General features: G+C 42.6%; 1 protein-coding gene across 1 annotated transcript in view; it reads left to right on the plus strand.

Annotated features, from left to right (window-relative positions):
- The window catches only part of MMRN2 (multimerin 2), a 55434-nt gene extending 35512 nt beyond the window's left edge, over positions 1 to 19922 (plus strand). The window contains exons 3-7 of the mRNA XM_032780680.2: positions 1499 to 1605; positions 3742 to 3813; positions 8878 to 9042; positions 11118 to 13055; positions 17549 to 19922. Of these exons, the coding sequence (XP_032636571.1) occupies positions 1499 to 1605; positions 3742 to 3813; positions 8878 to 9042; positions 11118 to 13055; positions 17549 to 17934 (2668 nt within the window). The 3' untranslated portion in view covers positions 17935 to 19922. The remainder of the gene's footprint in view (positions 1 to 1498; positions 1606 to 3741; positions 3814 to 8877; positions 9043 to 11117; positions 13056 to 17548) is intronic.
- The last annotated feature ends 1152 nt before the right edge of the window (positions 19923 to 21074 follow it).

Here is a 21074-nt window from a genome sequence, read left to right on the forward strand (position 1 = left end):
CAATACCTATTTCAGTGCTACTCCTCTCGTCGGGGAGGAGTACAGAAACCGGTTTAAAGAGCCCTTTATATCGATATGAAGGGCCTCATTGTGTAGACGGGTGCAGGGTTAAATCGGTTTAACGCTGCTAAATTCGGTATAAATGCGTAGTGTAGACCAGGCCTAAGGTAGCATTGAGTACTATTCCCCGAGAAGATAATGTCTGCGCAAGGAACAGTGGCAAGAGATTGAGGTACCAATACTGGTACATCTGATAGTGGTTGGAAAACACTGGCTGAAAGAGAGACTTTCTGATTAAAAACAGTACATTTAATATTCACCCACGCATTCTTACCCGTTATTAATTTATTAAAAATACATTTTTTAAATCTCATTTGTAACCTATTCATGCATTAATTTGTCCATTGCTCTGAACAATGAAATCAGACTGTCCAGTTTTGTTTTTGTTTATAGCCTGTTTCAAGACCGTTTTAAACGTCCCTGGTACTAGCACTATGTTGCAAACTGCAGTAGAATGTCTGTTTAACAATAAACTAGTTTCTATTATAATTTGTTTTTAAAAGTCACAAAAGATATTCCAGTTGGGCATTTGGATTTTAAGTGAAATTTGGACCTGAATATATAACCCATCTGTGGTGTTTCTGATAGATACACCAATAACAAAACTGCAATTGTGTGTCCTTTTAAGGCCACCATACAGTAACAGGAGACCACAACACTTCTGGAGTTTAGTCTAACTCCAACACTTGTGGAAACAATTACAGTAGAACTGCACAGTTACAAACACCACAAACTGACCAGTCAACCACATACCTCATTTGTAATCAGAAGTACACAATCAGGTAGTAGAAACAAAAAAAAAGGGGGTGGGGAGCAAATACTGTACAGTACTGTGTTAAATATAAACTACTAAAAACAATTAAGGGAAAGCAGCATTGTTCTTCTGCAGAGTAGTTTCAAATCTGTATTAAGTTAATGTTCAGTTGTAAACTTTTGAAAGAACAGCCATAATGTTTTGGCAGAGTTACGAACATTTGAGAGTTACGAACAACCTTCATTCCTGAGGTGTTCCTAACTCTGAGGTTCTATTGTACCGAGTGGAACAAGCTGTTGGTGCTCTGCTAATTAAAGAATGGTAACCTCCACCTCTTGAGTGTGACTGATTTTACATTTGCAAGACACTATGGAAACTAACATTCAGTTGCTAACACTGGACTCCTTTATAATTATCACAGTGATACTTCTTTTCTGCAAGAGGCATGTAGCGAGGTGTCTATTAAAAAAAGTATGAAAATCAAATTACATTTTACTGAGGTGGAAAAGAGGGCTTTCACTACATGGACAGTCTGAACGCTCTGCTGAGCAGCATAGATGCATGTTATTTGATTTATTTTTTTGTACTAGCCATCTAGTACAGTATTAGGACCAGATTCTCAGCTGGTGGAGATTTATACCAATTGAGGATCAGGTCCTTAGTTTCACGTTTTTCATTTTCCAGGTATAGGGCAACTTTGAAGCCAGTGTATCGTGTGAGGCAGAAGGTTTTAAACTCCTTGCACTGGAAATGCTGCCCTGGTTATATTGGCAAGAACTGTGAACAACGTGGTAAGGAAAGTTCAAAAGTGAATGTGAGCATTAAGACTAGACACCAATCACGGTGGTTTGGGAGGGGCAGGGAGACTGTATCTTTTTTAAATAATTAGGAACAAGAGATCTAAGCTGAGCAACAGGACTTTATTTTCTGCATTAGACCTTCTCTTAAGGCTTTCATTCCAGTTTAGATTTCTGTATTTTTTTTAAAAAGACTGTTACTCATCTGTTCTTGTGTCTAAGAGTATGTTTATACTACTTGCTGGATTGGCAGGCAGCGATCGATCCAGGGCAGATTGATTTATCGCATCTAGTCTAGATGCGATAAATCAACCACCGAGTGCTCTCCCGTGGACTCCTGTACCCCAGCGCTGCAGGCAGAGTCGATGGTGGAGTGGCAGCAGTCAACTCACCATGGTGAAGAGACCATGGTAAGTCGATCTAAGTACGTCAACTTCAGTTACGTTATTCATGTAGCTGAAGTTGCATAACTTAGATCGACCCCCCAACCCCAGTGTAGACCAGGGCTACGATGTGAGATCACCAACATGGCTCATCTTCTCAGGACTTCTATTCCCTGAATCTGCTACTACTTTGACATTATTAGTAGCTGTAAGGGCTGCAAACAGTCATCTAGAAGCCTGCTGTCATGCTCAACACACATGATGAAAGGTCGTTTGCCACATTGCTGTGGGCTCAACTGAGGCAGAAGTCTACTCGGCCAGGACTAAATTCCAAGTGAAGGCTGGTGACTAGGACAGTTTAGAGCAGCAGATCAGTTACTAGACAGATCATGACGTATTCAATTCCAAACAAGGTTAGTGGATCCTATACTCGCTGCCCTCCACGGAATAGGGGAAACTAGCAGCTGCCTGGCTGACATAGTAATGCATGGTGGGTTAGGTAATATTACCTCACCCCCACCTTGTCTCTCCAATATTCTGGGACCAACATGGCTACAACAACACTGCATACAAAAATGCTTATTGATCATGCTCAGAAGAGGAGCAAGAAACCCAAACTACAACATTATTATTAGACACTTTCTCTTTGTAATTAAGGAGGCTGCAGTGAGAACAAGTCAAGGAAGGTGAATCCTTATCTCACTCATCTGTGTGTTCTACAATTTAAAACGGAGTTTCTCTTTTTCCCTTTGTGGAGTTGGCTTTTTTTTTTGGAAGGCAGATCTGTAAAGCACTGCGTATTTTGAAACATATAATACTACCGGACATTCTTTAGTTTATACTCTTAGAAGAAATACCATCAAATGTAGTGCATGTTGTTTGGTAAATGAGCGTTACAGAGAAGAGATTAAACATGGCTACTCTCCCTTTAATTTCCCATTTGCACAACAATATTATGGCCGATAGCAACAATGTGCAGGGATTTTTAGTTAACTGTAGAGTCATAAAAAGGAATTTTCACAGATTCTGGTGGAAGCCACAAAAATACTAGTAATTTGTAGGCATTTAAAAATTTTAAATATACATAGAACACACAGACATTCCCTCTCAAACTGTTAAAATGTATAAGGCAGGTCCAGTTTTCAACCTAAGCTTTTAAACTAAATGTTAACAGTGTACCGGCCTTCCTAGCTCATTTCTTAAAGGTCAATAAACCAGCATGAATAGAAGATCCACTGAGGTTTTATTATTATTTAAGAAATGCTATAAGCATGTGGCACTGTAAAATACGTAACTGTTCCAGTCCAGGAAAAGGTTCGCTGCCCTGAGGAACTTGTAATCCAAAGGTCTGACCTTGGAGTCCTTACTTATATAGGCGTGGTCGGACTGGTCTTAAATGTACAAGCAATTAAAAAGCAATACAGATTGATGTGTGATATTGCAGTAATGAGTGCAGTAACTGGGCAAGTGGGTAGACAGAATGGTTTAATGTCTGGAATGCTTCATGGTAGAGGTGGAATTTAATTAACACAGAAAACAAGGTGGAGGTCCTTAACATGTAAATTGACAGTTTCATTGCCTTTAATAGTGCTGTCATAATTTACACTAGCTGAAGATCAGCCTCTATATGTATAAAATGAAAAGAGATCCTTTCTGTTTTGAATAGTTGACTTCTGTGAAACAATTCACCAAAGTGGGGAAAGCAGACTGTGCCATTAATATGCAATTTATCAAATCTCAATTGCAGATCCCAATTTTGTTCCAGTGCCCGCTAACCATACAGAAGGACTGGAAGATGGAGAAGAGTTCTCAAGCAAAAGTAGGTTCTTGAACTTAACTCACTGCTTCAATTCATCTCTTTAACCTCATAAAAACAGATGTATACAATGAGAGGAAGGACTTTTCAGCTGCTGTATACATGTGGACAATAGCTGTCTATATAGTGAATTTGCTTGCTTTGGGAAGGCCTTTCCCCTTCAGTTGGTGAGAAGTCTTTAAGTGTATATATCTTGTTTGTGTTAACCTTGTATAACATTTCTACAAATGATCATGGAAAAAGAGATCATTTGTTCAATACAGTAACTCCTCACTTAAAAAGATGGTTACACACCTTTGTAACTGTTGTTCTTCGAGATGTGTTGCTCATATCCATTCCAAGTAGGTGTGCGCGCGCCGCGTGCACGTTCGTCGGAAGAATTTTCCCCTAGCAACACCCGGCGGGTCGGCAGGCGCCCCCTGGCGTGGCGCCCTTGCGGCACCGTATATATACCCCTGCCGACCCGTCCGCTCCTCAGTTCCTTCTTGCCGGCTACTCCGACAGTGGGGAAGGAGGGCGGGTGTGGAATGGATATGAGCAACACATCTCGAAGAACAACAGTTACAAAGGTGAGTAACCGTCTTTTCTTCTTCGAGTGCTTGCTCATATCCATTCCAAGTAGGTGAATCCCAAGCCTTACCTAGGCGGTGGGGTCGGAGTTGGGCACTGCCGAATGCAAAACAGCCAAGCCCAGAGCTGCGTCGTCCCTGGATTGTTGTACCAAGGCGTAATGGGCAGAGAAGGTGTGCACCGAAGACCACGTAGCTGCACGGCATATCTCATGGATCGGCACATGAGCTAGAAAGGCAATCGATGAGGCCTGAGCCCTGGTGGAATGTGCAGTCACTCGGCCTGGAAAGGCGTGAGCTAAATCATGGCACGCTCGAATGCACGCCATGACCCAAGACGATATTCTCTGAGATGAGACGGGTTGACCTTTCATCCTGTCTGCCACGGCGACAAAAAGTTGGGGCGTCTTACGGAAAGGTCTGGTGCGGTCAATGTAGAATGCTAGTGCTCTACGTACGTCCAGCGAGTGTAATTGCTGCTCTCTACGGGATGCGTGAGGTTTAGGAAAAAAGACCGGGAGGAATATGTCTTGGTTGAGGTGAAAGGAGGAGACCACCTTGGGAAGGAAGGCCGGATGCGGGCGCAGCTGCACCTTGTCCTTGTGGAATATCGTGTAAGGTGGGTCCACCATAAGAGCGCGAAACTCCGAAACTCTCCTGGCCGATGTAATGGCCACAAGGAACGCCACTTTCCACGATAGATACAGGAGAGAGCAGGTTGCCAAGGGTTCGAAGGGAGGAGCCATTAGCCGCGAGAGAACCAGATTGAGGTCCCAGGAAGGGGCGGGGAGGCGGACCTGGGGGAACAGGCGCTCCAGGCCCTTGAGGAACCTTGAGACCATCGGGTGAGAGAAGACGGAGTAAGCTCCTTCTCCTGGATGGAACGTTGAAATGGCAGCCAGGTGCACGCGCAAGGATGAGAGCGCGAGGCCCTGCTGTTTGAGGTGCCATAGATATTCCAAAATTGCATGGATGGGAGCCTGGGTAGGTGTTACGTGGTGTGTCTGACACCAGCAGGAGAACCTCTTCCACTTCGCCATGTAGGTAGCTCTGGTTGCAGGCTTCCTGCTACCCAGGAGAACTTGCTGCACTGGGATAGAGCAGCACAGCTCCGAGCGGCTCAACCAGCCAGGAACCACGCCGTCAGGTGGAGGGATTGGAGGTCGGGATGGAGAAACCGGCCGTGGTCCTGGGATATCAGGTCCTGATGGAGCGGCAGGAGAACGGGGTTGGCTACTGATAGGTCCAGCAACGTGGTGTACCAGTGCTGGCGAGGCCACGCCGGGGCAATCAAAATTACTCGAGCCCTGTCCCTCGAGCAGCTTCACCAGGACTTTGTGCACCAGCGGAAAAGGTGGGAAGGCATATAGAAGGTGGGTCGACCAGGACATGAGGAAGGCGTCCGAGATCGAACCCCGGGCGAGACCGCGAAAGGAGCAGAACCTGGGACACTTCCGGTTGCTGCGGGAGGCGAAGAGGTTGATTTGGAGAAAGCCCCACCTCTGGAAGAGAGAATGAGCTACGTCCGGTTGAATGGACCACTCGTGGGCTAGAAAAGACCTGCTGAGGTGGTCCGCTAACGAGTTTTGGACCCCTGGGAGGAAGCGCTAGGGAGGTGGAGGTCAGCTAAGCTGCACTCCACTGTTCCAACGACCGACACAGGCGGTAAGAAGGAACTGAGGAGCGGCCGGGTCGGGAGGGGTATAATATGCGGTGCTGCAAAAGCGCCACGCCAGGGGGCGCCTGCCGACCCGCCGGGTGTTGCTAGGGGAAAATTCTTCCGACGAACGTGCACGCGGCACGCACACACCTACTTGGAATGGATATGAGCAAGCACTCGAAGAAGTTGTTGTAGTTATGGTCCTGAAAAATGCTACTTTAAGCGAAACGATATTAAGCGAATCCAATTTCCGCATAAGAATTAATGTAAATGGGGGAGTTGGGTTCCAGGGAAATTTTTTTCACCAGACAAAAGACATATATACACACACACAGTATAAGTTTTAAACAATTTAATTTAATACTGTACATAGCAATGATGATTATGAAGCTTGGCTGAGGTAGTGGAGTCAGAAGGTAGAAAAGGGTGGGATATTTCCCAGGGAATGCCTCGTTGTTAATGTAGCCTCACACTCTGCAAGGCTGCATGAATGGAGGGAGGGGAGACAGCATGGCAGAAAGAGATAGAGACACACACCATGTGTGTGAGTGAGAGATGTGTATAGCTCCTTTAAGTACGCTGACCCCACTCTAAGTACACTGCCCTTTTAAGTAGATCAGCAACTTGAGACAGCAGCTGCTGCCAGCAGGCTCCCTCCGTCCTGAGCCTTGTCGTGTCCCCCTCTGCTCTATGGAGATGGGCTAAGTCGGGGGCAGGAGCAAGGGGGAGGAGGGACACCCTTACATTAGCGTCCTTCTCCCCCTATCCCCACACAGCAAGCAGGAGGTTCCCGGGAGCAGTTCCAAGGCAGAGGACAGGAGCAGCACATGGTAGTGGGGGGAAGGACAGCCGAACTGCTAGTAATTGATAGCACAGGGAACTTAGGGGAGCAGGGAGGTGATAGTGGGGCTGCTGGTCCACCCTGGTTCCAAGACCCACCACTAGCTCCAACGGGCTGCTCTTTCTGCAAGCAGTGGACAAAGCAAGCGGCTGCCAACAACATTATAATGGACCATTGCACAACTTTAAACGAGCATGTTCTCTAATTGATCAGCAATGTAACAACAAAACAACGTTAAGTGGGAGGACTTTAAATGAGGAGTTACTGTATAAGATGCTCCCTGATCCTTTGGTGTAAGGAATCTCTTTATGTGAGCCTCTAAGTTTGACACAGGATCCTGCCAAGCTTGAGACAAAGTGACCCAGATTTTCAAAATTGGGTTCCTCGTTAGACTCCTTTGCCAATAGGTAGGCACCTAAATAAGTATCCTGATTTTTTTAAATGTATTGAACACCTGGCAGCTCCCAAGGACTTTGACGCTGTACAAATACCTACCTGTCCTGAAGTACTAACTGTCTTTTTGGTCTTTGGCTGCCCTAGACTGACTTGTAATACAAGAATACCCAGGGAAATCAAAGTAACCACTCTACAACTTTATATCAAACGGGCTCTGAACAAGGTGAGAATACCAACTAATACAAAGTGTTAATTCTGTCACCGTTTTGGAGATTTCAGCATGAAATTGCTCATCCTCTAAGGTGAATTCTACCATTGGTCAAGAAGTGGAAACCTATTGCTCAGAATACTTATCAGAAAAGCAACCCACTCAAAATGATATTTTAGAGTCATTAATAAAATAGACCCCCCAAGGTTCTGATGGCATTACTATGGACTTAATGCGTTAGATCCATACCTCAGCACTCTGTCCTGTCAGTCTGACAAAATGTACTGGGTCCCTATGCCTCTGGGAAATGGTGCAGTTTTTAAGTGCTATTAAATATCTCCTAACAGCTGGCTTTAGGGCAATGTTACACCCTTGGAAGACGCTATCCTCTCTCAGACACCGAGCTCAGCTTGCATAAATCTCTGCTGCAAGAAGAGTTGAGAGTATAAACGATTTTTAATGTAGGTGAAGGCAAATAGAGCTGGATTGGAAATATTTTCTCCCATCCCATGAAAATTTTCAAGATTTTAAAGAAGTTCCTGTTCTGCATTGGGATGAAACAAAGACCTTTTGATATTTTTGGGGGGAGAAAAAAATCAAACAAACCTCCCCAACCACACTCTTGAATAGCTGGTAGGCTGATGGTTAGGGTTCTAAGCTGGGATGTGGAAGATCCAGGTTCAAATCCCTGGCCTAGTGGCACTTCTGCTTTCTTATCCCCTACTCTCCTCCAGTTTTGACCAGAAATTCTATCTTGGACGTAAGAGACATTCCCAATGAAAAACTGTTTTGTCAAAAAATTCCCAACCAGCTCTACAAACCAATGGTGTTTGATTGTAGGTAGACCAACTACGCTTAAGGTACATCTGGCACTGCAGTTAGGTGGTGTGATTCCCAGCTTGGATAGACATACGTGCGCTAGCCCTGCCTGAACTAGTATGTTAAAAGAGCAGCATGGCTGTGACAGCATGGGCAACTAGATTGAGCTGCTGCCTGTGAAGCTGTGGCCATACTGTTATTTTAGTGTGCTAGCTTGATCACATACATCACTGGGAATCACACCTTCCAGTTGTAGTGTACCTGTAACCTTAGCCAACTGACTTGAAAGCTCTCATTCTGCAAGAGATGCTCATGGTGTGGCGGAAGATTGTCGTCATAATACTCCCATTGAAATAACTGGGACTACACATTTACGTGAGCTTATAATGTCATGTCCCCCCAAAGCCTTTTGTATATAGAGTCGCTGGAAGACTCAAGGATGAATTAAATCTTTACTCAGCGAGTAAGAAATACAGGATTTGGTACAGAGCCTGCACCAGGTTGGGGTGCACCTTTCACACTGTTGATTGCTGGATATTGTGTGGCTGACCACTTTCTTTCATTTTGCAATTAGTGTCGACATCACTGCAGGCAGAAGAAATTATGAAAACCATTCAGAATCACAAGACACTTCTGGAAGATCTTCAGAACGATGTTCATCAATCAGCCGGAGATTTACAGAAACTACTTGAAAACAACATTACTACAATGACGTCAAAACTGAACCAGAGTAAATCTGGTGAGAGGATTAGCACAGACACATCAGTGTTCAAGCTGGCATTGTAGATTCATATATACCAGAAAGAAAATCTAGAACTAGAACCTGGTATATTCTGTAGAGCTTTACTTCAATTTTTATGCTGTATCTACACTGCAGAGATACGATTGCAGCATGTGGAAACCTACGTGTGTTAGCTTTGATTGAACTCTCTCAAACTATAGCAGTGAAGATTTGGTGGCACAGGCTAGATACTTGAATACAGACCCAATGTCGCGGCCAGGTTTGTCTGGGCTGCCACAGTTTCATTGTTATTGGTACTTGTGCTAGCTAGATCAAAGGTTCACTAAGGTATAGCTACATATGCTGCAATCACACCTCTGATTAAAAAATAGACATGCTTAGAGTGGGCCAAATCCAGATATGCTGGAAGTCTCTGAGCCAAATTACCGTGACAGATTGGGGTGTAAAGTGGGTGTAAACCATAGCATAGTTTAATTTGAATTTATTTGGCATAACTTAGTGTAATTTACATTCCACAATGGCTGAAGAAGAGGTATCGGGAAAAGCAATTCAATGTGTAAGAGAAAGCAGGCTCCTTACTTTTACTAGTTAAATTCTTTTCCCGTTGCACCCTTCACCTTCCTCCCTTTACTGTATAAATTTTTGCACAGTTGTTGTGTACACATTATACTGAATTCCAGATTGGTGGAAGTTACTTAAGAGTGAGTGTCTGAATTCTCCAAACCAGTCTGTACTCCATACATACCTACTAGTGAGCCATGGGTTCTTAGAATCTGGTTCCTTAATGAAAAAGGATCCGTGTTTCAGCTGGTTACCATTAAGTATAGCGAAGACATCACATGCTGTTATAGGTTACTTTGCAGATGCTGCCCAGGCCCAGTGTAATATTTAAGTTTGAGTATTCCTTGTGTTTGTTATTAAAGTCATTTTAGTTTATGCTGTCCCTAAATTTTCAGATTTCAGTGTGTTGAATAATTTTGTATTTGACACAGTTGCACGGTAGGTATCAGAGGGGAAGGCATTATGGAATTGTGGAATACACAAATTAACTTGTGGGGGGTGTTGCTAAAATGGCCAGTTGAGAAATTATCATAATAAATTCAGAGTTGACATGCTTCTTAGACGAACAGGGGCATTTCACACCTCCCAGAGTTATTGTTTCAAAGTGTCTACAGGCTCAAAGACAACACTGTATTGACTTATGCTCAGTTTAAATTGGAAGATTATTTTTCCGACCATAGTAAGACTATGTTTTAGTCATGAGTATTTTTAGTAAAATTCATGGCCCGTGACCTGTCCATGACTTGTACTATATACCCCTAACTAAAACTAGGGTGCTCTGGGGCAGCAGGAGGCCCAGGGTGCTGTGGGTGCTCTGGGGGGAGGGTGGTCAGGGACCCCCGCTGGTACTGGGGGGCGGGATTGGTATGGCTTGCAGGTTCCCAACCCAGCTCCATGCCGTCCCCCGAAGTGTTGACATGTTCCTTGGCTCCTAAGTGGAGGCATAGTCAGGGGGCTCCACACACTGCCCCCGCCCCAAGTGGGACATGTCGCCACTTCCAAGGAGCCCCCTTGACATAAGCGCCACCCAGAGCCTTCACCCCATCCCACGCCCTAACCTCCTGCCCCAGCCCTGAGCCCCCTCCCACACCCAAACTCCGGCTGCTGCTGAGGGGGCATGGTGGCCCGAGATTGCCCCTGCAGTGGTCAGTGTAGCTGGCCCAGGGGCTGCCTGAGCTGCTCACTGCTCACCAGTCAGCCGCACTAGCCAATGCAGAAGTCATGGAGGTCCCAGAAAGTCACAGAATCAAAGACCTCTGTGACAGACTTGCAGCCTTAACCATAAGTATTAGAAGCTTAATTCTCTTTTAAAGGAAAGTTTAGATTTTTGGGAGATATTGTGCCAGTTACCACTGAAAAATACTTAGCCAGTAACCTGGAAGGACTTGTCCAAATCTAGCCCAAGCCTGGAAAGGTTTGTTTTCCCAAAACATAATTTAAATTATCCCTTTTAGTTTTATAGGAACATTTTTCTTAGATTTTGTGTTGTACAATCTCATTTTGTGTTACAGAACTGCCTGAAAGGCTCCTTCAGCAAATGCTGTTTCCTCATGTGGAGAGTTTCCTGAAGGAACATTTTAACCCAATGTGGGCAAACTTCAATAAAAGCTTACAGAGCCTCTCCAGCATGGTAAGAAACTTGTCCAAGGATGTGGAGGCCAACAAAAAAAACATAGAGAAATTCCAAGAAAGCACCGTGCCCAAGAAGGAATTCCAGGAGCTAGGAACTAAGTTTGAATCGAAAGTTCAAGAAAATGCAGTGAGAGTGGAGCAGCTGAAAAGGGAAATGGACAATCATCTACACATGCAGCAGACTACCATTCACTACAATCTCACCATGATCAAGGCAGATACTGATATGAAGCTCAAGAAGTATCATAAGATACAGCAGTCCCATTTATTAGCTTTGAACAGTAGCATGACAGACATAAAACAAGAGCAAGAAAACCTTGAAGATGGACTTGAGACTTTGAACAGAAACTTAACAGAACTCTCTTTATACTGTGGCAACAAAGATGAAGCTACCTGGCTATCCATCAGGCAACTCAATGAGACCATGATAGGGCATGCAAAGCAGCTCAAAAAACTGTACATGGAGTCAGATGCAACCTTTGAGGATATTACTGTTTTAGACAAATGGGTTAAGGACTTAAAAGCCAAGTCAAAGCACGAATCAGAGGAGTTTAGAGTAGCCTTAATGGAGAAATCACTTATTATAGAAGAGAACAACGAAGCTCTGGAAAGGCAGATATTAGAGCTCAACTATACACTCTCAAATCTTCAAGAAAGCCACTGGGATCTATTGAAGTACATGAGAGAGTGCAATTGTGAGAAAATATCTTCTGACATTGACATACTAGAAGATCATCAAAAGAATATCACCCGTTCCCTAGAGAATACCCAGCTAAACTTAAAGGAAGTGCAACACCTAGAGACGTCTTCCAAGGATCTCTGGAGGAGTGAAATTGAAGAGCTGTCCACGGCTTTTAATTCCATCCACCAGTCTCTTGGTTATCAACAAGAGCAAAGCAGACAACTGATGGACAGCATGTCTCATCTTAAGTCACAGATTAAGATTTTGTCAGAAGATATTGGGTTCCTGAAGAAGAAAGAGGAGGAAATTCATGGCCACATCAAGTATCTCAATAGCTCTTTCAATTCTCTTTTGGAAGATGCAATGCGGCATGAAACAGCACTAGAGGCCTTGTTGGGAGCAGAAATTATGGAGGTCTTGTCTGAAGAAAACCCTAACGCCTTAATATCATCAGTAGCTCAAGTGCAAGAAGCTCTCAGACACACCTCAGATAAACTCAAAGAGCAAAATGTGACTTTAGAATCCCTTACAAAGAGATTTAATTTCCTGGAGATGGGTCGTGAGAGTAACCATGATGCTCAGAATATCCCTAAACATCCCGAACATAAAAAGCAAACAAAAAACACTCAGGAGGAAGTCAGGAGCCCACACAGCAATGTAGAACATATGGAGCCTAACCATGAGGCTTCCAGGGATGACATCGTGGATAATCCAGCATATAATGATATCATGACTTTAAAAAAAGAGATCAAACATCTAAGTATGGACATCAAGAGGCATCAGTCATGGAGGGACGATAACAATAACTGCTGTAATCATACTGTTATAAATCTAGTGGAACCACTCAGCATTTCAGTGGAGATTCTGAGGACAGATTTAGTAACCATTAAACAGAGTTTTGAGGACCATCTACAGATTTTTCAAAAATTGTTTGGAAGTAGTGAAGAATTAGTTGCCTCAAACATAAGTCTGGACATTACAAAGATTCAGTCAATGATGACCAAAAAGATGAGAAGGCAGCAAAAAGGTCATGAGAAGCAGAAAAGGAGAGACAAAAAACAGACTGATGAGAACAGAGAACACATGCAAACTATAAATGGAAGAAATAAAATAGAGGCTGAGCTTTTGGAAAAAGGTAGGTTCTCCCCCCCACTTCCAATCCTGTAGCTTGTTTCTGAGCCTCACAGCATGCTTCAGGTGTATGGTACACTTCTACCCCAATATAACGTTGTCCTCGGGAGCCAAAAAATCTTAACGTGTTATAAGTGAAACCGCATTATATTGAACTTGCTTTGATCCGCCAGAGTGCGCAGCCCTGCCCCCCCGGAGCACTGCTTTACCATGTTATATCCAAATTCATGTTATATTGGGTCGCGTTATATCGGGGTAGAGGTGTATATATAATGTGAGAGCTGGTTGGTGTCTCAATGCAATCAAAGATTTGATATTGCATTTGGCTCCCTGGCTGGTATAAAGTGGTGCAGCCCTATTGGGGTCAGTGGAGTTACAGATTTACAACAGCTGGGTAACTGGCCCTTAACATTAAAAGTTCCATGTTTTGCTTGCAATTGCTGGTGATGACTTAAATGTTTTTTTGTTCTGAGTCAGGATGAGGCTGCTGGGTCTCCAAGCATTGGCTCAGTCTCCATCGTTATTTGAGTCTGGGAGGAACAAAAAGGGCCAAATCCTATTCACCTTGCTAACAGGAACAGGCATGTTAACTTAATTGGGTAACTTTAGTGAGCAAAGTGGGAAAGCTTGGGTCCAAAGGAAGCATATTACTTGTCCATGTTAGAGATTCATACACAGGTTTCTACCTAGCATTTCATCATGGCTTACCAATTCCTCTTTACTACAAACCTGCTTCATCATGATTGTTAACCATGTATCTCCACAGCCAGCTCATCTGGGGCACTGCAAGAATGGCACATGCTAATCCTACCTGCCAGAGTTGTAGTGTGTTGCGTGTGTGATGATCCCAGCTCAAGATATGAAATTGCCTCGGTCACAGCACCAGCCAGACTTTCAGGCCAGCTCAGTTAAGAATGTTGTAAAAATGCAGTTAGATTGAATAAGCAGAGAGGTTACATGGATCAGTAATTTCAGGTGAACTTAATGTTCACCAGCAGGACAGAACAGGAGACACAGCACTTTTCTTATTTAACTCACACTGGTGCTGTATCTTGGTGCAGTCAGCCTCATAATTTCCAAGGTTATTGATTTAATCACTTTATCAATGAGAGCAAAATTCAGGTGACACTTTATTATACTATTGTTTAAATAAAATATGTGCAGCTATCTGTGCAAGTACATAAATGCACATTTCTTTTTCAAAGGCCAGGACTTCAGCAAATTGAATGCTCTGTTACATCCCAACTGCAAATTGACATTAAGATCTAAATTAAAATAAAACTGATACAAATGCTAGATAAGAGATATTAAATAAAATAGAAGATATGACCTCACCCACCTTGTTTCTCTAATATCCTGGGAGTGACATGGCTACAACTACACTGCATACAACAAATGATAGCTGTCTTTTACCTGCACTGTTCCATTTCTGACCCTAGTCACACTTCTGTTCTTACATTTTAGCTGCATTATTTACCTTGCTCACACTCATGCAGTGTGTTCCTCCCTCAGGATAAGATATGTAACTGAGAACAGGTTTTGACATGCAGCAGGAAGAATCGTTTAATGGAAGCCTGTTTATTTTTCCACTGAGAACCTCAAATGACTCATCAAGCATGTTTTTACTTTTTTTTTTTTTAATATCAAGAATGGGAGCAACTCAATAAGGAATGAAAAGCCTGTTCTGTAACATCATCTCACTGAAAGATCTCTTGCTTTCCTGAGTAACGACTTCAGACTTGCATACGTAGGACACTCAGGAAAGTTAAGGTGAATCAACTAAAGTAAAGTGGCTTTAGTTTGCTATAACTTAATCCTTCAAAGATTATTTACAGTGAATTAAAGCCACTTTACTCTTAAGTGAGAGCATCCATACAGGGGTTTAATATGCTGTACTTTATGTGTTTTAACTTAATAGCTTTAGTTGATTCACCAAAACTTACCTGTTTCTCCCCAAGTAAACAAGCTCTGAATGGGACCTAAGATTCTAATCACTTAAAATGTGTTGTTTACTGACTGCTTTTGGCACTGATTCTGTAGGTTCCTTTCTATCATGCTTACTGCAGTGCCCTCTGCTGGTAAGAAGAATTTCTTTATAGATTCATAGACGGAGCCCAGAAGGAACCATTTCTGATAATTTAGTCTAACCTTTTGCATAGCATAGACCATAGAATTTCACCCAGTAGTTCATGAATCAAGCCCAGTAACTTGATTGAGCTAGAGTATATCCTTTAAAAAGACATCCAAATCTGGATGGAGAGTCCACCACATCCCTAGTTAATTATTCTAATGTTTAATTGCCCTTACTGTTAAAAATGTGTACAGTAAGTCCTCACTTAACACTGTAGTTATGTTCCTGAAAAATGTGACTTTAAGCAAAATGTTGTTAAGCGAATCCACTTTTCCCATAAGAATTAATGTAAACAAGGACACACACACACTCTCTCTCTCTAAGTTTTAAACAAACAATTTAATACTGCCACACAGTGATGATGATTATGACGCTTGGGTGAGGTGGAGGAGTCAGAGGGTGGGGTATTTCCCTTACTGCTAAATGATGAACTAACAATTGGCTGAGCCCTCAAGGGTTAACTCTCTCACTCTGCAAGACAGCAGGAATGGAGGGAGGGGGTATGTGTGTGAGAGAGAGATGAGCATTTCCTCCCTTTAAGTACACTGCCTTGTTAATTAGATCAGCTTGCTGATACCAGCTGCTGCAAGCTCCCTCTGTCCTGAGCCCTGGTGTGTCCCCCTGCTCTATGGATGATGGGGCAAGAAGGGTGGAGGAGCAGGGAGACACCCTGACATTAGCCCCCCTCCTCCTTTCCTCCCCGCCCCCGCACAGCAAGCAGGAGTCTTGGGGAGCAGTTCCAAGGCAGAGGGCAGAAGCAGCACATGGCAGTGACGGGGAAGGACAGCTGCAATTGCTAGCCTGCTGGGTGGCTGCAGCACAGGGAACTTGGGGGAGAGGGAAGCCAATAGGGAGGCTGCCGGTCTACCCTGGTTCCAAGCCCCCACCAGCCAGCTGCAACGGGCTGGCTGCTCTTTCTGCCAGCAGTAGACAAAGCAGGCGGCTGCCAAACAACTTTAGAAGGGAGCATTGCACAACTTTAAACGAGCATGTTCCCTAATTGATCAGCAACATAACGACGTTAACCAGGACGACTTTAAGTGAGGAGTTACTGTACCTTATTTCCAGTCTGAATTCAGCTTCCATCCATTTAATCTTGTTATTCCTTTATCTGCTACACTAAAGATCACTATCAGAAATCTCTTCCCTGTTTATGTACTCAGACCACCTTCAAATCATTTTTTAAACCTTTTTGATAAACTACATAGATTGTGCTTCTGAAGCCTTTTACCATAGAGCACATTTTCCAGACCTCAGATTATTCTTATGCCTTTTCTGAATATTTTTCAATTTTTTAAAACATCCTTTTTAAAGTGTGGACACCAGAACTGGAGATTGTATTCCAGAAATGGTCTTGCCACTGCCCTATACAACGGTAATACAAACTCCTTGCTTTAATTTGATAATCTTTTCCAGTAAAGGACTTAACACAGGGGTCTCAAACACATGGTCCACGGGGCTATTTCCTGCAGCCTGCCAAGAAACACCCCCCCCCCCCGGCCTACCTGCAGGCCAGGGGTGGGCAAACTACAGCGGATTTCCCCCCTCGAGCCCTGCAACATTCCCTGAAGCGGCTGGCATCATGTCCCTGCAGCTGGGGTGTGTGTGTGTGTATGAAGCAGAGGGCTGTGTGTGTTGCCCTGGTTCCAAGCACCGCCCCCCACAGCTCCCATTGGCTGGGAACAGCGAACCATGGCCAATGGGAGCTTCAAGGGAGGTACCTGGAGGAGCGGCAAGCAGCGCGCAGAGCCCTGCGTCCCTCCTCCCCCAGGGGCTGCAGGGACATGGTTCAGGGAAGGGATTGGAATGGAGACAGGGACTCATGGAAGGGGTGGAGTGGGGGCAGGGCCAGGGCAGCGAGGGTGTGTGTGTGTCAGTGATGCAGCCCTTGGGCCAATGAACTAGTCCTCATGTGACTCTCGTAGTCATTTGAGTTTGAGACCCCTGGTATAGACACACAATGAGCACACAGTTGAGACAGAGACAAAGAGTAGGAGGGGAAGCAGAGGTGCAGATAGGTAAAGTAACTTGCCCAAAGTCACACAGCAGAGCCAAGAATATAACCTAGATCTTGTGACCCACTAGTCCAGTGCTCTACTCACTATGAACATGGCGCCTCATTAAATCAAACAGAGATGATTCCTAAGACCCAAAGGAAGCAAAAATGGATATATTACTATTGACCCATTTTGATCCCCATTGTGAGCACAATCTTATTTCAAATATTTTCATTTAGTTAGATAAGTTAACATAAATAAATATGTGCCAATCATAATTATAAGCTTTATTCCACTACCTACCTATGGGGAGCAAGTGCAGAAAGAGTTGCTGTAGTTAAAACTGTTCCTCTCCCTGTGTTGTTCTAGATTCATCAGTGGCATTCTACGTTGGATTCTGCGAAGAATGGGATGAAGTAAAAGCACTGAAGTTTAATGAAACATACCTTAATCATGGTAACAGCTATTTCCCTGAACAGGGCTACTTCAAAGCACCTCAAAATGGTGTCTACATGTTTGTTATCAATGTGAAGTTTAGTGCAGGACCTGCACTGGGGCAGCTGGTTATTGGCCGTGGACACAGAATGACTCTGTCAAGTAGTCAGAAGGAGACAATTGGAAGCTCTGAGACCACTTTTGCTATGGCAGAGCTGAAGAAGGGGGAGAGAGTGTGGTTTGAACTGCTGCAGGGCTCTATAGTGAAACGTAGCCCACCTGGAACAACCATGGGTGGATTTCTAATATTTAAAACTTGAAGTGTGCCATTTCTCATTAGTCAACATTTTCCCACAGATACAGTGGATCATCAATTACTACCTGATTTGTGATTTGTTTGCATGTAAATTCTGTTGTGTGTTTTTAACATAGCACTCTTAGATTTACCTCCATCTTCCTTTCTAGACATATTTGGTTTTTGATTACTTAACGCATCATATAGAATTCAGAGAAATGAGATTTTATTAAGTTTCTTCTGTGTGATGAGTTAATGCATTGAATGCAGTATCTCAGCCCAAAGTTAAGTTAGAGTTAAAGGAAATTCCAAGATTTCAAAATTTAGTTTCACCCTGAATTGGGATGAAAAGTCAAATCTCTGATTTTTACATATAATACTTCAGTCTGATAAGGTCAAAATGTTTTGGCTTTTACATGATAAATTATAAATATAATATACAAATCAAAATGATGAAATCAAAGTGCAACATTTCAAATTTATAAAAACAAAATGTTTCAAAAATTCTGACAAAACACAGATTTAGTCAAATCAGCATTTTCTGATGGTAAACTGTTCCATTGAAAAAATTTTGACCAGCTCTGGTTGTAAGCATTAGACTACAGAATTATTAAAAACGGGTCCATATATTGCTCTTCAAACCTTAATTTTATAGCTGACTGTGCCCCTTTGCAGTGAAGATAGGTTGTACCAGTTTGCAACATGTATAATAACCACATGAAAGCCCTCCTTTGCACCATTGCCTCTGCATGTCTCTTGGCATAAGGCAAGCCAGAAGGTTAGCAGTTTTAACTGTTTATAAATTAACTCACTGGTGGGATTGTGAGCATCTCTCTGTACTGCTGTCTCCAATACACTGAAGACTGAAAATACACCATTTATTCTGTGCCTCTGACAAGTAAAGTAGTTTCATTTTTGTGCAAAATACTGCTTGAATATTTTGAACTGGGGTGGGGGGGAAGAAAGAGTACAAGAAAACCAAGAGGGGGTGAGAAAGTACAAAGGGAGACAAAAGCATCAATGACAGGGCTGGTACCTTTCAGTTAGGCCAATCAGGTGACCCAGACACTTTTAAGGAAGTAGATTCAAGTATCCTTTCTATCCCACTCATCATCTCCAGCAGTGATATGGCTTAGAGAATCCAGGTAAAATCTTGGCCTCACTGAAGTCAATGGGAGTTTTGCCAATGACTTCAGTTGACTCACAATTTCACACGAGTTATTCAAAGTGTATTTCTCCACATGTACAATAAATTTTTCAGAGACATTATTGTCCATGGTTGCCAAGCTTCACAGTGCCTCACATGCTTTTTCAAAATTCTTAAGTATTAAAGCAAATTTTTGCTGACAGTAACAAGTTTAATTATATTAAAATTCTAAGGGTGGCCAAAAAATGTATACCAAAAATGTAAGAGTTCTGTATCTATTATTGGCAAGGGATAAAATTAGTAAGGGGAGAAATTAACATTCATTAGGTTATATCAGTTACGGAGAAAACAAACAAACATTTTTCCAAAAGGAGTCTCAAAACTTTAAAATATAATACCACAATGTGGCCAAAAGGCCAAATACCATGGGGGAAAAAATGTTATAATTGATTAATCAAAACAAAATTAAAATCATTAATCAAAAATTTCACTAAAACCCAGCCTCTTCATCATGCATTTCAATACAATTCACAAACAAAACACAATCTCACCCTAGCCAACATTAATGCCATGTGGTAAAACAGAACAGCTTAGGTATCAACCACACTACAGTAGCTGCAGCTCATTAAAAATCACAGATATTGGCAACATATCTAGGCCTTTTCGAGCCCTACATGTCTTTGACTCTATATTTCAAGGTACTGTAAATATTAGCTGTTAAAAAGGACAATTCTATTTGAGATATAAACTGTTGCTCCTTGGATTGATGAAAATGTCCAGAAGGACTCAGCTTTAAGTATTATATACCACTGGCCACTTTTGGAACCCATAGGACAAGAGTTTACTATGATAACATCACTCAAGTAAAACTAGAAAATTTTAATTGGTTTTTTAATTAATATTATTTGTAGGGCTGTCAAGCGATTAAAAAAATTAATTGCGATTAATCGTGCAGTTAAACAATAACAGAATACCATTTATTTAAATATTTTTGCATGTTTTCTATATTTTCAAATATATTGATTGAAATTACAACACAGAATACAAGTGGACAGTGCTCACTTTTATTTATTTTTTATTACAAGTATTTGCACTGTAAAAACAAAATAAATTGTATTTTCAATTCACCTAATATAAGTACTGTAGTACACTCTCTTTATCTTGGAAGTTGGACTTACAAATGTAGAATTATGTACAAAAAAATAACTGCATTCAAAAATAAAACAATGTAAAACTTTAGAGCCTACAAGCTCACTCAGTCCTGCTTCAGCCAATTGCTCAAACAAGTTTGGTTACATTTGCAGGAGATAATGGTGCCCACTTCTTGTTTACAATGTCACCTGAAAGTGAGAACAGGCGTTTGCAGGCACTGTTGTAGCCGGTGTCACAAGATATTTACATACCAGATGCAGTAAAGATTCATACGTCCCTTCATGCTTCAACCACCATTCCAGAGGAGATGCATCCACACTGACGACGAGTTCTGCTCGATAATGATCCAAAGCAGAGCGGACTGATGCATGTTCATTTTCATCATCTGAGTCAGATGCCACCAGCAGAAGATCGATTTTCTGATGGTTCAGGTTCTGTAGTTTCTGCATAGGAGTGTTGCTCTTTTAAGACTTCTAAAAGCATGCTCAACACCTTGTTCCTCTCAGATTTTGGAAGGCACTATAGATTCTTAAACCGGTCAAGTGCTGTAGCTATTTTTAGAAATCTCACATTGGTACCTTTGCATTTTGTCAAATCTGCAGGGACAGTGTTCCTAAATCAAACAACATGTGCTGGGTCATCATCTGAAACTACTTTAACATAAAATATATGGCAGAATGTGGGTAAAACAGAGCAGGGGACATACAATTCTCCCCCAAGGAGTTCAGTCACAAATTTAATTAACCCATTATTTTTTAATGAACATCAGCAGGATGGAAGAATGTCCTCCGGAATGGTGGCTGAAGCATGATGGACATACGAATGTTTAGCATATCTGGTACATAAATACCTTCCAATGCTGGCTA

The sequence above is a fragment of the Chelonoidis abingdonii genome, chromosome 15 (assembly GCF_003597395.2).
Source record: "Chelonoidis abingdonii isolate Lonesome George chromosome 15, CheloAbing_2.0, whole genome shotgun sequence".
Lineage (NCBI taxonomy): Eukaryota > Metazoa > Chordata > Testudines > Testudinidae > Chelonoidis > Chelonoidis abingdonii.